Source organism: Anabrus simplex, chromosome 3 (assembly GCF_040414725.1).
Source record: "Anabrus simplex isolate iqAnaSimp1 chromosome 3, ASM4041472v1, whole genome shotgun sequence".
NCBI classification, from domain to species: Eukaryota; Metazoa; Arthropoda; class Insecta; order Orthoptera; family Tettigoniidae; genus Anabrus; species Anabrus simplex.
This window is the reverse complement of record NC_090267.1, coordinates 349,866,238-349,881,917: the sequence shown is the minus strand read 5'-3', so window position 1 is coordinate 349,881,917 and position 15,680 is coordinate 349,866,238. Positions and strand designations below refer to the sequence as shown.

Below are 15,680 nucleotides of genomic sequence, written 5' to 3'. Positions count from 1 at the left end.
ATATATTCAGGAACTAAAGGAAAACACAAGGAATAAAGAGAAATGGGAACAAGCAATAAAGGACAAAGAGGTTGTCAGAGATATGGAAGGTGCAGAAAGTTTGGAGCTCCAGGAATACAAAAGCATGGAGTCAGGAAAGCGTCGATGAAATCCAAACGTGCAAAATTTTAATGCAGGATTAGATGTTTCCGAGAAAAAAAACATCAATTATGAATTAGTTGTTGATAAAAATTGCAGTAGAGAAAAGAAAATTAATATCAAAATTACGAGTTGGTTGATCGCGCAAATTGAATCATGGGAGATTGGACCGGAGGATTTATTACATGATCTTTCGTCAAATATAAGGCCTCAGGGATTAAATTTACCGATAATTGTTGTGAGAGTCAATGAAATGAGAACACACTGTCTCATAGATTCAGGAGAAAGCATAAGTGTAATCTCAAACATATTGTTTCTAGAAATAGAGAGAAAAATTATATTACCAACTATACCAGTGTCTGGAATAAAAATTAGCGGGATCATACCGGATAAAACGGTAGAATGTAAAATGCAAACGTACCTGTGTATTGGAATTGTGAATTAGAGGTTTGAACACCCTTTCGTAATTATGAATAGAATAAAGTACAACATTATTTAGGTGTGGACTTTATTGAGACAATAATTTATGATACCCTCATTTGTTGGACATGTATATTTGTGTGTGGGGACTTTATCAGCAAATATCGGCTATTGGTTGCATTGCCGTTAAATTATATGCCTGAAACTGTGGCGATTTAAAATGCATCTTCTTGCTATTGTTACGTCGATATCTAAAAAATTCTGATTGGCTCACTAAGCAAATCTTTGACTTGAGTGTGCGCTGTTGTCGAACTTCAACTGAGCGACGCACGGCTTGACTGGACTGAATGCCAGTCTGTTACCAGCAGCTCGCCAAGATGAACGCTTCTGGAGAAGTGTAGCGTATAAGACGCAATTGAGTTTTGGTAGAATGGAGTGCAATGCTCCTGGCTGATAACCGTGTAACCAGGGCATTTGCCCTAGTTGTAGTGTACTTTGAGTTTTAATGTATTTCCTACCTACTGTTCTTTTATTTTAACGGAATACGAATATCTGAGTGAGTGTGCCTTTTTGCAAGATGGCCTAACAACATAAGCTATGCGATTATATTAAATTGGATACCCAAGGATGTATCTACTTAGTGGTTTCAAAACTGTTCTACTGCCGGATTATTTGGAAAAGAAGTATCTGTGTGACATTAATTTTGTGAAGTATTTCGGCAACACTATTTGAATCGTATCTGCCAACCTAGTACCGGTAATTTGAAATTAGGCCTACAGTTTATGGACATGTCGACCACCGTTTATTTATTAAATTAAGCTGGAATTACTTCTTCGTTGGACATTTTAATGATATAAATTGTATTTGCTAAATATTCAAATGTAACTTAACGTGATTTTGGTAAAGTTCTATATTCAAATTATTATCATGGAGTAATTCTGGAACGCGGTAGATGCACGGGTGAAAGACCAATTATTCCATCTCCTCATTTAATTGTGATTATCGTTATGATACTGTTTTCTGTTTTGTAATATTTTTATTATTATTATTTTGTTGGTGCATTTTCTACTTTTCTTGGTTCATATTTGTGATATCTATTGCACTGTTATCAGTGTTTTGAAAGATGTTATGTGCTTGTATTGTTTTTGTGATGGATCTTTGGTTAATTGCTTAATGGGATGGTTTATTTCCGGTCTCGTCTGGGCATAACCGTCTTCCAGGGCCTCCTAAAATTAATATTTAATAGCCGGCATTTATATTCCCTATTTATTTTTGGTTGGAGGTAGTCTTAAATTATAATTATATTGTAATATTGTAGTTGCTCGAAGCTGAAATTTGTTCCAATTATTCCCCAAAGATACTTTTGCCCTCCTCAGATTATTCGCGTCCGTGTTTTCTTTCTTTCTTTCATTATTGCATGTCGTATTTTTATCTTATCTCAGGTACGCTAATTTTGTGGGGGCTTTGCCTATTGTCTCTTGTAGTGAGATGTTGGGTTCGGTTTTGGGAAGCTGGATGCTTCGTGTGTACCATTGCTTGTTTTCTGTGGAATTTTAAGAGTTTCCATTTTGTAAATTGTAAACTATTTGAGTCATATTTTTATTCGAGTTCGTGCCTGTTCTCTTGTGTTATTTCAATTATTTTCGTGTGAAATATTTGGTTGGCTATCGTTCTCTTAAATTTTGAGTGTGCTTCCAAGTTTCTAGATGATTGATATCCTTGTGTACAAGTCCTGGGAACAAATTTCAGTGGAATGAGATTGTTTTCTACCTACTTAGAAAGATAAGCTGGCCAGTTACATGATTAATATTTAATACACGGATCCGTTTTAAAATTTGTTATTGAATGAATTCTGATGCGAGCTGCAGACTCCGCTCATTTCTTGGTACTGTAAGATTTACTCTAGTGTGCGGTCTGAGTGAGTTTTCATGATATTAATTATTATTATTGTTTAAAAATAAGGGACATTCATCTCCTCTTTTATGAATTAAAAAGAAATTTTTCTTTTTAGGGTGTAAGTTCTTCGACGTACTTATTTATTACAGCATAAGAATTATTTTTCATTGTTATCCGAGTGTACACTCACTATTTTATTATTTAAAAAAAATAGTTCTTTCAATGTATAATTCTGAGAGATTATTTAATTTTCAATTAATTGTTCTTGATTTTTGTTCACCTTTTAACATATTTCAGAAAGTTATAATTTTCATTAATTTTATTTTTTGTTTCCTGAACTTTAAGTAAAGTTTAAATTATTGAAATTTAATTTTGCTTTCATTTAGTAGTTAACAATGTTGACCTGCCAACCTGTCAAATGTTAACGTAAGATCCTGCCCTTTTCTCTCCCTATTTTGCCCTCCACGCTTCGTATTTGGTGCTACTGCCCTTATGGTAAGTATTGTGTTTGGTTTTTGTTGTTGTTTGGTGCATTTCTTGCAAGGTTGCAAAATTTTAATGCAGGATTAGATGTTTCCGAGAAAAAAACATCAATTATGAATTAGTTGTTGATAAAAATTGCAGTAGAGAAAAGAAAATTAATAACAAAATTACGAGTTGGTTGATCGCGCAAATTGAATCATGGGAGATTGGACCGGAGGATTTATTACATGATCTTTCATCAAATATAAGGCCTCAGGGATTGAATTTACCGATAATTGTTGTGAGAGTCAATGAAATGAGAACACACTGTCTCATAGATTCAGGAGAAAACATAAGTGTAATCTCAAACATATTATTTCTAGAAATAGAGAGAAAAATTATATTACCAACTATACCAGTGTCTGGAATAAAAATTAGAGGGATCATACCGGATAAAACGGTAGAATGTAAAATGCAAACGTACCTGTGTATTGGAATTGTGAATCAGAGATTTGAACACCCTTTCGTAATTATGAATAGAATAAAGTACAACATTATTTAGGTGTGGACTTTATGATAACCACAAAGATGACTATTGACATGGAAAGGCAAGAGATTAGATTTCCAATTAACGAAAGTTATGGAAAGGAAACGACTGAAAGGATCAGCTTAAGCATTAATAAAGAGCACATGGAGCATATGAGAATTGAAGGTCGGGAAATTAATGATAGCGATCAAGAAAGTATCCATACAAATGAAAACCAAAGCCCAATTGGTACAGCAGAAGCAGAAATAGTCCATAAAATTGAAAGAATATTAAGTTTGGAAGAAGAGGAGAAGGATCCTGAGATGGAAAAGCCTCGTAGAAACTAGAATTTCATCAGAGGTGAAAGTCAAATTATACAAAATTTTGAAGAAATATTCAGGTGTATTTAAAAATAAACCAGGAAAAATCCCGAATTTCAAGTACAAGTTACTAGTTAACGATTGGACGCCATATAAAGCGAAACTGTATGAGATACCTGAAAAATATTTCCAAGAAGTTAAAGGAATTATACAAGAAATGTTGGATGATGAAATAATTATTAAAACAGCCACTCCTTATCTAAACCCTTTAGTTATTGTAAGGAAAAGCAATGGAAGCTTGGGGATTTGCCTAGACGTGAGAAAATTAAACGAGAAACTGATCCCGGAATACTATCAAGTGCTGAGAATAAAGGACATCATCAAGAGGTTCAATAACATGAAATACTTTACTAGTTTAGATTTCACCTCGTCATTCCATCACATCGTACTGGAAGAAAAATCATGGTTGTTGACTGGATTCATGTTCGATAACCAGACGTGTGCCTACTGCAGGCTTCCATTTGGCTTAAAGATTAGTTGTGCCATTCTCATTAGGGTTCTGGACAGAAATCTAACAGCAGAGGTAAAGAGTTATGTGACCTCTTACGTGGACGACTTGGTCCTTGCGACAAACGTATGAAGAGCATTGCGAAAGACTTGAAAGGCTGTTGGACAATTTGAGAAATACAGGTTTTAAGGTCAATTTCACCAAATCGAAGTTTTGCCAAGCGCAAATACCTTTCGTAGGACATATCATTGATGGAGAGCGGATACGACCTAAACCAGCTAAAATTAAAGTAATATGCAATTTTCCACGACCAACCAGAATAAAACAGCTCAGACAGTTCCTCGGTATGACACAATTTCTCGCGGATCACTGCAAAGGATATACTAAAGTAGCAGCACCCTTGCAAGAATTATTAAAGATAAATAACAGATGGAAATGGGGTGAAGAAACGGATAAGGCTTTCATAGAAATGAAGGAGTTCATGGCGAACAATATCAAGCTGGGTTATCCTGACTATGAGAGGGAATTTGTCATACAATCTGATGCATCCAATATAGGAGTCGGGGCATGCTTGTACCAAGAGGAAACGGATGGTGAAAAGAAACTAACGTACTTGGCATTCGCGAGTCGTAGGCTAAGAAAGCACGAACAACACTATACGACAACGGAACAGAAATTATTAGCAATAGTATTCGCATTACAGCAATGGTCAAAAATAATAAGTGGATATCCGGTAATCATACGTACCGATCATAAAGCATTAACTTTCGGTCTAAAGGCTGCAATGGCAAGTGAACGTGTAACTCGATGGATCCTATTTACGCAGCAGTTTCGATTAAAAATAGAATACTGCAGAGGCAAGGATAATGTCTTAGCTGATGCGTTAAGTAGGAATCCAGAACAAAGAGAGGAATTAATATATCAGATAGAGCTGGACGACCAAGATAGGGATATTATAAATAGGCTACAAACAATAGATACCTTACAAAGAGCAGACACAGAGCTGGCTAAAATCATAAATAGGTTGGAAGGACAAACCGAGGAGTCACAAGTGGCACAAACATTTGGATTAATAAATGGAAGGTTGAATAAATATCTTCATAAGGGACAGAGAAAAGCACGAATTATGGTGCCAATGAAGTTGCAAAGAGAACTAATATGGTTGACCCACCGGATTACTGGACACGGAGGTATTGATAAAGTGTTGTACACCATTTTAGAAAGATTTACTTGGAAAGAACTGAGAGCGATGATAAGAAAAGTAATTAGAACATGTGATATATGCCAAAGAACGAAGCACAATACAAGATTAGCTAGCCACCAACCAATAGATATATTGCCAGCTAAGGCCAATGAGATATTCGCAATCGATATTCGGACCACTTCCAGTAGCTAGGAAAGGAAGAAAATTTATTGTGGTAACAATGGATATATTCTCCAAGTACGCAGTTATGCAACCTATTCAAAGAGCCAATTCAAAGCAAGTCCTCCATGCATTTATAAAAGGTGTAATACCAAGAATAGGAAGGCCAGAAAGAATACTGAGTGACCGTGGTACTCAATTTACATCAGAACAATTGAATATAAAGCATGTATTGTGTTCAGTTAGGCATCCGTCATCTACCCCAGTAGAGCATTGCATGAAAGAGATCTCAAAATTCTGCCGAATTTACTGTGGGAAAAATCATTGGAAATGAATCTATGTTATTCCTATAATTGAACATAATATAAACAACACTGGGCATGAATCCACTGGGCAGATTCCGAATATTCTACATAGAAATTAGGTCCCAGATAGGCCATGGGATGCCGTTATAGGAAAAGTGGAAGAAAATAGACCCAATGCGCAAGAATTAAATAGCATGGTACGAAGAAAATTGTAGGAGAAATCCCAGAAAAGGCTTAGAAGATGGCAAAACAAAAAGTTTCACCCTCAATTAAAAGTAAATGATCTAGTGCTGATCAAGAAGTCACCAAGTTCCAGTGTCACAGGAAAGATTTTCGCAAAATTTTTACATTTATATGATGGTCCATATGTTATTAGGAAAGTATTCAGAAACAACGCATACCAGGTCAAGAACATGTCCGGGACATATCAAGGAGTCCACAATGCAGCAAACATTAAATATTATTATAGAGAAGATGAAGAACTGATCCCAAGCAACATGCCGGAAATGTGCGGGAAAGAAGAACGCTGTGATACAGAATACCAAACAGATAGTGAGAATGAAACTGCTTAAAAAAGTAGATGAAAGAAGGAAGCTTAAAATAATATAAAATCATTTGGGAGATCAACGTATAAGAAACGAAGTACGGAGAAAGAGATTATGTAACGTAAAGGTCCATTAGATGTGTGAATGGAAGTACAATTTAAATATATTGTGACCAACATATTCAAAAATTAACTGGGAGGTGAAATGTACCATTACGTTACAGTTGAGATGATCATTAACATGGAGACGTAGTGGATAAAATGGCGCAGAGCAGCTTCAGACAGCGCAAATATATATGAAGTGTATCCATGTGGCATGTTGATCGTAATTAGAAAGAGGAGACTTATAATGACCGGTGAGAAAGAAAATAGTTTCTTAGATAGAACAATATGGTCCTTAAAAAATAATTGAATCTATTCTATTCTTAACTATTTTGTAAGAGAAGATCGTATTTAAAAAGATAGCAATTTTACTGCGAGCTAAGAAGAATATTATCAGCGTACTAGGAGAAAGCCGAGAGATAAAATACATTCGAACAAAGAATTTAGTTATTTACACCTGCAAAAATAACCCAAGACGAGAGGAAAACATATATACTTTCGTTTTAAAATATAGAAGTTAAGAAAACCTATGGACCAGTAAAGGATTGAGAAGGAAAGGGCCAGTTGCATTATAATAAGTGGCCGGATACCATCAAAAACTGCAGGGATATTATTCAGAAGCTCTAATCAACATTCAGTAGAGGATATATTTAATGAGAACAAGCTTTATTGGAAATATATATACTTAGAGCACAACTTTTGAGTATTAAGAAATACCAAATAGCTATTTATACGTCCTAGAAAGCTTGTAATGGAAGATCTAGCTATGTATTCTGCCCAAATAATGTTGTCTTCTTATTGCATGGACACGGGAGATATGATGAAACACGCTTAAACTGGTGGAGGATGACTACCTGAGATGATTTGACTCAAGCCAGACTGCCGAGACCGATGCCCAGCTGTGACTTTCACGGAGACCAAGGCTGAGTGCTCAAGAGATGGCATAAGAAGCGAGAAGGAGCCAGCAGCTGGCCTAATTGAGACGAGATAAGTAATAAGTTTCCAAATTACCAGTTCAAAGTTATTTGTAGTTGTTGAAATATAATAGTAGGAATGCAGAATTGCCTGCAAATAAATTATATGTGCCAGTATGTGAATGACAGTGCTAGATTTTAAGAAATTAATCGCAAGCGTGTGCCAATTTGAGTAATAGTTATACTGTGCTCGTAAGATGATTTTAGGTTATTGTAAAAATATATGGAATGTGAATATCGATGCTTATGTACCAATCTACTCAGAATGATCATTTAGCGTTGAAGTAGGCGAGGTTAAGAAGAGAGTCTGTGAATTACAGAGTAAAACCTGGATATTGCAAGGACCAGATCGACAGACACGGCCATTATGACTGTATTATAAGAAGAAATGGGTTAAATATTGGAAATTCGCGGTTGATAAGAAGAATTTGTCGTCGATTGACTAGTAACCATAACAAAGAGGTTGTTTAGAAGAAATGAGATGAGAATTTGTATAAGCAGGTGAGTCTGAAAGAAAAGAGATATATGAGAATTATGAAGTAATAATAGTATTGGGGAATATTAATTGTTCATTGTGTGAGCAATGGTTGGAAGATGATGTTGTGGATTTATGTGTTAGTTACGGTTATTGTATGATAAGACGCAAGCAGCGAGGTTAGGTCATGCTCATATGAATATAGAGGTACAGTCCAGGTGATTAATTGTCGATTGGTAGTGTAACATGAGAGATTATGTTAGGTTAATTGAATCTCACATACTTTATGGAGTAGATATAGGGATATGAAGGAACATCGCCTTACAGAACAAATGTTTCACAATATGAATGTAGATTGGTGTATTGAATTACGTCATATTGGCACAGCGGTAAGTGATATAAGAGTTTATTTTAATTACTATAGCACATAAATATATAATCGTAGAGCACGACTTTCATAGTTTGAACTGATTGGTTATTCTATTAATGGCACTCACTGATGAAATATGTGATTTCTACTGGTGTGTCTGAATATGACAATATTTATTTGGTATCCTTATAGACATAGTAATTTAAAGTGAGAAGGCATTTTGAAACCATACTCAGGAAACTTATTGATTATCTCGTATCTCAAAAATGTTAATACAAAAATCCAAACAAACTAAATATGAAGAAACCCTATCCCCTCCTGAAATAAAGAATCAATCCTCATTTGCCCCATGAAATATTTGTATGCAAAAGTAATGAATTGAAATGATTCTACAAAGTAATAGTGACAAGTTATGAATGAAAGGTTACGGTACATCTACTTTCAACCGAGCTCGATAGCTGCAGTTGCTTAAGTGCGGCCAGTATCCAGTATTCGGGAGATAGTAGGTTCGAACCCCACTATCGGCAGCCCTGAAAATGGTTTTCCGTGGTTTCCCATTTTCACACCAGGCAAATGCTGGGGCTGTACCTTAATTAAGGCCACGGCCGCTTCCTTCCCACTCCTAGCCCTTCCCTGTCCCACCGTCGCCATAAGACCTATCTGAGTCGGTGCGACGTAAAGCAACTAGCATCTACTTTCAACTATGTCAATGGAAATAATTTATGTATTCAAGTTAAAAATGTAACATAAGTGCATTTTTCTTTTCTCTACAGCCCCTAATTCGATTTTATTTTATTTGATATCATATTAGCATGCTAATAAACTAGATTTAGGATAATTTCTGCATTTTCTTGCTGAGAATAGGTAATAATATGTAGCCATAAAGTAGTTGCTTGATTTTGGGGGGTTGAATGATTGATATGCGAATATCTTTACTCTTCAACGGAACCTGCAATTATATTAACAGGTTTTTTGGACTAAGTTGATATATTTTACCCCGAGTAGCTAGCTGGAACATATACTTCCTACCACCGTACATGATTTACGCAATTAACCCCTGTTCTTGAAAAGATTTATGAAGTAATGGTAGGTGGAAGGTTGTAGTACTAATGTTTGGTATTTTATCTTGTTGCATTCTACTGTATTAGTGTATTCATTTTATAAAAATGATGGGACCTGCAATATTGTCTTATCAAATTTGGGCCCAGAGGTGTTGCAGTAGTTAAATTCGGCACTGTAATAACAATATATTGTGAAGTGTGTGCTTCTGGCAGTCGTAATGTAACAGATGAGTGTGACAGCAGGTGAAGAATTAACACAACTCAGTGTACAGTGGATTTTATCCCTTTTATATTTCAAAACTCAGTACTAAGAAGGAATATGAATATAGGATCCAACTGTGGGAACCAGATATGTGGACAAAGGAAATTAAAATCTAGGTCAAGAAAAAGTGTACATGTATCATGCACAAGTGCACACGAAGACAAAGTTCAAGTGCATTTAGTTATTTCGATTGATTGTATTCATCATGTTTGTTGATATTTTATATTTGATAAAGTCAATTTTCGAGAAGAAAGTGTATATTTCGTACATGGTCCGTTAAAACTATGCACAGCTAAATCCGTTTCTAGTTGAGCTTTTATGTAATTGTTTTGAAATACTGCAGTTTGCTAGTGTTGCATGTTCACAACTCTGACAAATTTTTAGTATCAGCCACTTTCTCATGTAATGTGTGATGTAGAGGCGGAAAACTATCGATAGTAATCGCCATCGATGTTTTCCGATATTATGAGCTTTACTATCGATAGTAATCTATAGTTTGTCTGGCCCCGCGGTGTAGGGGGCAACGCGTCCACCTGTCACCCGGTGGCCCGGGTTCGATTCGCGGCTGGGTCAGGGGTGTTTAATTGTAAATTATTAATATCCCTGGCCTGGAGACTGGGGGTTTGTGTCGTCCTTAATGTTCCTCTCCTCACATTCAACACTCTACACTTCCTCCATTCCAGTTACACGCAGGTTCATATCACATGGTGCAAGTAGGGGCAAAAGTTCTCTATAGGTCGACGCCCCGAACAAACAGCATTTTAAAAATACGATAGTTTTCAAAAAGTGGAACGAATCATACCATTATGCCTGAAAATAGAACATTTATTGAACACAATCTACAAAAAATCATTACAAAGCACAACATTTTCATGCTATGTAATTTCTGAAATTCAAATCGGAATCACTCATAAATATCTTCAGTGGCACGTCCGAAACATTCTCGGGCTGCACGCGCTTGCCCATAACGTGATCGCCCGAGAAATTCTTGTTCAGCTGCAGTGTTCATTTTGCGATCACCCGACATTTTCTTGAGTATTGTAATATATTTGGAAAAATGTTTTACAGCATTCTCAACAGCTGGCAGGAGAGTTTCCAGTTGTTTTCATTAAGTCTTTGACCTAAAGTGTGCCTTATCTTTTCTCGTCAACATACAATCTCTGACAACTTACAAATCTCATTTTTTGTCCCGTATTGGCACCAACTCAACTAAGGTTAGGTTGAATGGAGAATCCCACCTTCCAAAATGCTAAATAGTCTTTCTGCCGGCACTGAAGTCACAGGTACACAGAGATACTTAAATGCACACATTTGAATTGGAACAAACTCCTCACCAGTTAACTGCAAAAAGCGGTACAATTTCTGTTAGGGTATAAAATAAGCCGAAGAGGGAAAAAAAAACCTATCGTTGACTATCGATATCAGACGATAGTGGTCGCTATCGATAACTATCGATAGCACTATCGATAGTTTTTCGCCTCTAGTGTGATGTATATTTTAAGACTGAAAATAAAACAGTCCGCATTGTATATGATTTTTGAACAAAAATTACTTGTGTTTATTCACATTTAGTAATTTTTATAGTTTATGTGTTCCTTGATTGTTTTCTATGTTTATTTTCTAGCTAATGATTCCCTTAAATTGTTTTCTGTGTTGGTTGATACAGTATAATTAAATGCAGCAGCTTCAGTTTGTTAGCTTATTTTCCTCATGATGTCATATTTTAGTGGTCCACACAAAAGGTATTAACAAGGTCCATTGAGGTGGATACACTGATACCAGTAATATTCAGTCAGTATCAAATGTTTTTGTTAATTCTGTTTATTCCTTTTGCTTTTCAGGTTATAAGTTCTTTATTGAGATGCTGTCCGTCAAGGACTGCTGTCTGTGGGCAGCATTAGTGTGCGGGAATTCAGAAGCGGCCAAGAAATACATACTAGAAGGAGCCAATGTTAATGCAGGATCACCTCTTGTATATGCAGTACTCAGGAATTATATTGACTGTGTTGAGATTTTACTGGAACATGGAGCAGATGCAAATGGAAATACCCCCGATTCCTCATTATATGACTCACCACTTGGTATTGCTGCTTTTTTAAATCATCCCGAATGTTTAGAACTGCTTATTCAACATGGTGCTGATATAAATTTGAAGAATAAGCAAGGAGAAACTGTTATGACTCTAGCACTGGAGACCAATAGCATATCTTGCATTAAAATCTTGATGAAACATAAAATAGAGATGTCTTACAGCGAGGAAACATTGGCATTAATGAAAATTGCATTTGAAACTCTCAAAGATGATCCCATTCATTCAGCAGTTTCAGAGGATGATGTTGAAAAACTGAGGCTTTTACTGGAGGCCGAAAGTGATGTGAATGCAGTCAATAATACTGGTGATACTGCCCTTCATATAGCTGCACAGAGAGGTTTTATGAACTGTGTTTTAGTTCTTCTGGAGAAAAATGCTAGCATTGGAAAGAAGAATAAAAAGGGGGTGACAGCTCTTCATCTTGCCATTAGAAACAGAAATGGTGAACTTGCAGAACTGTTGGTGAATAAAGGTGCATTTGTAAATGCAAAAGATGTTTATGGCATCACACCATTGCATATTGCTGCACGTAATGGACAGAAGCGGTGTGTTCTATTCCTCCTTGACAATGGTGCTGACGTGAATGCAAAGGACTGTGATAAAATTACTCCATTGCATTTTGCTGTTAGCTATCATGCTAAAGAGTGCATTGATATTCTTTTAGAGAAAGGGAGTGATATATTTGCTGAAAATGAAAATGGGCTTATTCCTTTGGGTTTAGCAGCAATGGAAGGTGTAACATATATTACTTCACTTCTCAAGAAAAGCGATGTGAACAAGTATGACTCTGGAGGCCATGGTCCAGTACATGCTGCTGCTGCCTATAGCTCAGAATGTTTGCAACTTTTGATTCGCTGGGGAGCTAATCTGAATGCAAAAATGATTGATGGTGGAACACCTCTACATGTTGCTGCGATGCGTGGAAATTCAGAATGTGTTGAGCTGTTAATTAAACACAGAGCTAAGGTAAATGTACAGTTAGAATCAGGTGTCACCCCTCTTCACTGTGCTGTCATGAAAGGAGATTTAGCATGCGTAAAATTATTATTAAAAGGAGGAGCCAACATCAATGAACGCACTTCCAATTACCACACTGCCCTTCATCTTGCAGTCCTGGGAAACCGTGGACACTGTGCACTTTTATTGCTCCAACACTCCTGTATGTATGATCCTAAAGATGTTGCTGGAAATACTCCTTTGCATTTTGCAGCTGAATTAGGTAGAGTAGACTGCATTGAGATGTTAATGAAATATGGAGCAGATCCTTTCTCAGTAAATCATGGTGGAAGATTTCCTTTAGATTATGCAGCAGAAAAGAATGCACAGTGTTTTAAGGTGCTGTTGCAAAAAATGAATAAAAATAGGAGAGGTGTTGGCAGTGTTAGTGCTGCTCATGTGGCTGCAAGCCACAATGTGGAGTGTTTAACAGTGGCTCATGAATTGGGGCTAGATATGAATGCTAAGTGTAATGATGGCCAATTGCCATCTCACATAGCTGCCAGTGGAGGGAAGGTTGATTGCCTTCAGTTCTTACTTCAGCAAGGAACCAATATTAATGCTACTGATAAAAATGGGCAGACAGCATTACATCTGAGTGCTTTCCATGGTAGAACAGTGTGTTCCAAATTACTGTTACAAAATGGTGCAGATGTAAATATTCTGTCAAAAAGTAAGAATTCACCACTTCATTGTGCTGCTTTCTGTGGTGATGCTGACATTATTCAGCTGCTGATTAAGAAGGGAGCTATGGTTAATTGCACAAATATTGACAACCAAACCCCTTTGAAAATAGCTTGTACGAGAAATCACTCAGCATGCGTTTCTCTCCTGAAGCAAAATGGTGCTGAAATCTAGATCCTGTGTTCTTCAGAAATTATTAATCATTCATTGACATCAAAAATCATGATTTAACATCTATGTGTGGAAGGTATTATTAGACAGATTTGCAGGCATTTAGAAAGTAAAGAACTTATTTTTATTTCTCTCCTCATAAATAACTTGTTCTCCTTCAGTTTCAATTTTATTTTGTATAACTATTTTTGTTGACATATAAGTACTAGTATACACCACTGTCATACTTTTTTGTCCAAAGTGGATATTATTTTATCTACTGATTGTATGTAATGTTGATTACTAAAGTTGGATTTGTGTGTAGCCTTCAAGGGAAAAAGAACTTTGCTGCTTTTCTTGTTTGTTTTCCCTTCTGATATGGAGGCTGTATTTTTAGATTCCTTTCTACGTTTGCATTTTCTTTGTCAATGTTAGAATTATGTAAACATTGACACCTATTAAATGCTTTTCTGTATGAACATTCTTTACTGAAGACATTAAATGTTACTTGTACATAATAATTGCATATTTTGTAAGTTCCTGTAATTACATTGCAGTTTATTTTACTGTGCTTAAATCACCTCCATTTCCACAACATTCAATAATTAGTTTGCTAGGTTGTAACACATTTCCGCCAAAACACGTAGAATGTTCGGTAAAATCATGGATACAATTCTTCAGTACAGTACTTCTTTCAGTGTACTTACCATATTTTTATTTACTTCCTGGCTGTATCCATCGGTGATTGCTTAGTCTTCATGTAGTTGCTGCAAAAATGCCATCTAGCAAGATGAATGGCAGCAGAAGACACAGAGCACAATATGATGATATTGTTGAAAACTTTTAGGGACTTCTGACTTGTAGGTCATCACTTTTTTTTTTTTCAGTTCAGAATTAAAACATTCCACCCCAGAGTATCCATCCCACTCTTTTATGATTCCTTCCCTCCTCATTCTTTGAGTGATAGTTCTTTTAAGTTTTTCTTCACATTTCAGTAAGTTATCATTATCTTCTGAACAATAGGGGCTAACAATCACATCGTTTATCAGCCATAAAAGCAACAACCATCACCAGCATCGCATGCTATTTTGTTACCATGTCAAATGAACAATATTTCCATGTCAGTGATGCTGGCCATTGGTGAACTTCGTAGTCAAAATTGATTCTTGAACACTTCTGTTTGGTAAAAATATACCACTGAATGAGTTGGCTACACAGTGTGTCATGTAACTGTGAGCTTGCATTCAGGAAATAGTGGGTTTGAACCCCTCTGTTGGCAACCCTGAACATGGCGTTCCATAGTTTCTCATTGTCATACTAGGCAAATGCTGGGACTGTGCCTAAACTAAAGCCATTGCTGCTTCCTTCCCAGTCCTAGCCCTGTCCATTCCCATCGTCACCATAAGACCTAATGGAAATTCTAAGTTCCCATGGAGGGAACTAGATATTTTTCCACCAATAGAGCATATCAAAATCAGATCAAAAAATTAGATGTATGGCTTTTCAGGCGTTTGCTCTATTAACCAGCATTTCGTCTTAGGTCTGACACTAGACTCTTCAGAGTGGGATGTGTCAGACCCTACCCACTGATGCCGGGGTGTATGCAGGTGGTATTCTTTATTCAAATAGTTATTTCATTCCTGCCCGGTAAGGGGCAGGCGGGCCACCAGCTAAACATGTAGCTCTTTGGCCGGTGAGTGAGTACATAAAAGTTGAATTTTGGAACACATACATAGAAGTATGTCTCGTACATACTGAAAACAAAACATAATCAAATACAGATTGAAACAGAGAAAATGTAAAACATAAACAAGTATAGAACAAGGAAATATTATGTGATTTCTTCCATGTCAGTCTATTTTTCATTGATTTCGGTTGGCACACAAAGTATAAACGCACAACACATCGTACTGAGAGAGAAAAGTCTTCAGTTCATCTTGACGTACGATACGAAAAACATTATGGTGGAAGCAAAAAGAAATGGACGAACACTAGTGAAGCTATGAGGAGTCGAAAAACACAGAATGATTGA

General features: G+C 36.4%; 1 protein-coding gene across 6 annotated transcripts in view; it reads left to right on the top strand.

Annotated features, from left to right (window-relative positions):
* LOC136867329 (serine/threonine-protein phosphatase 6 regulatory ankyrin repeat subunit A) overlaps positions 1 to 15,680 on the top strand; it is a 205,624-nt gene that overhangs the window by 174,370 nt on the left and 15,574 nt on the right. The window contains exon 5 of one of the 6 annotated variants that reach the window (XM_067144488.2): positions 11,568 to 14,136. The exons of the other annotated variants lie outside the window; for them this stretch is intronic. Coding sequence (XP_067000589.2) covers positions 11,568 to 13,672 — 2,105 coding nt within the window. The 3' untranslated portion in view covers positions 13,673 to 14,136. Of the gene's footprint in view, positions 1 to 11,567; positions 14,137 to 15,680 lie in introns of those variants that run through there. 6 annotated transcript variants of the gene reach the window in all.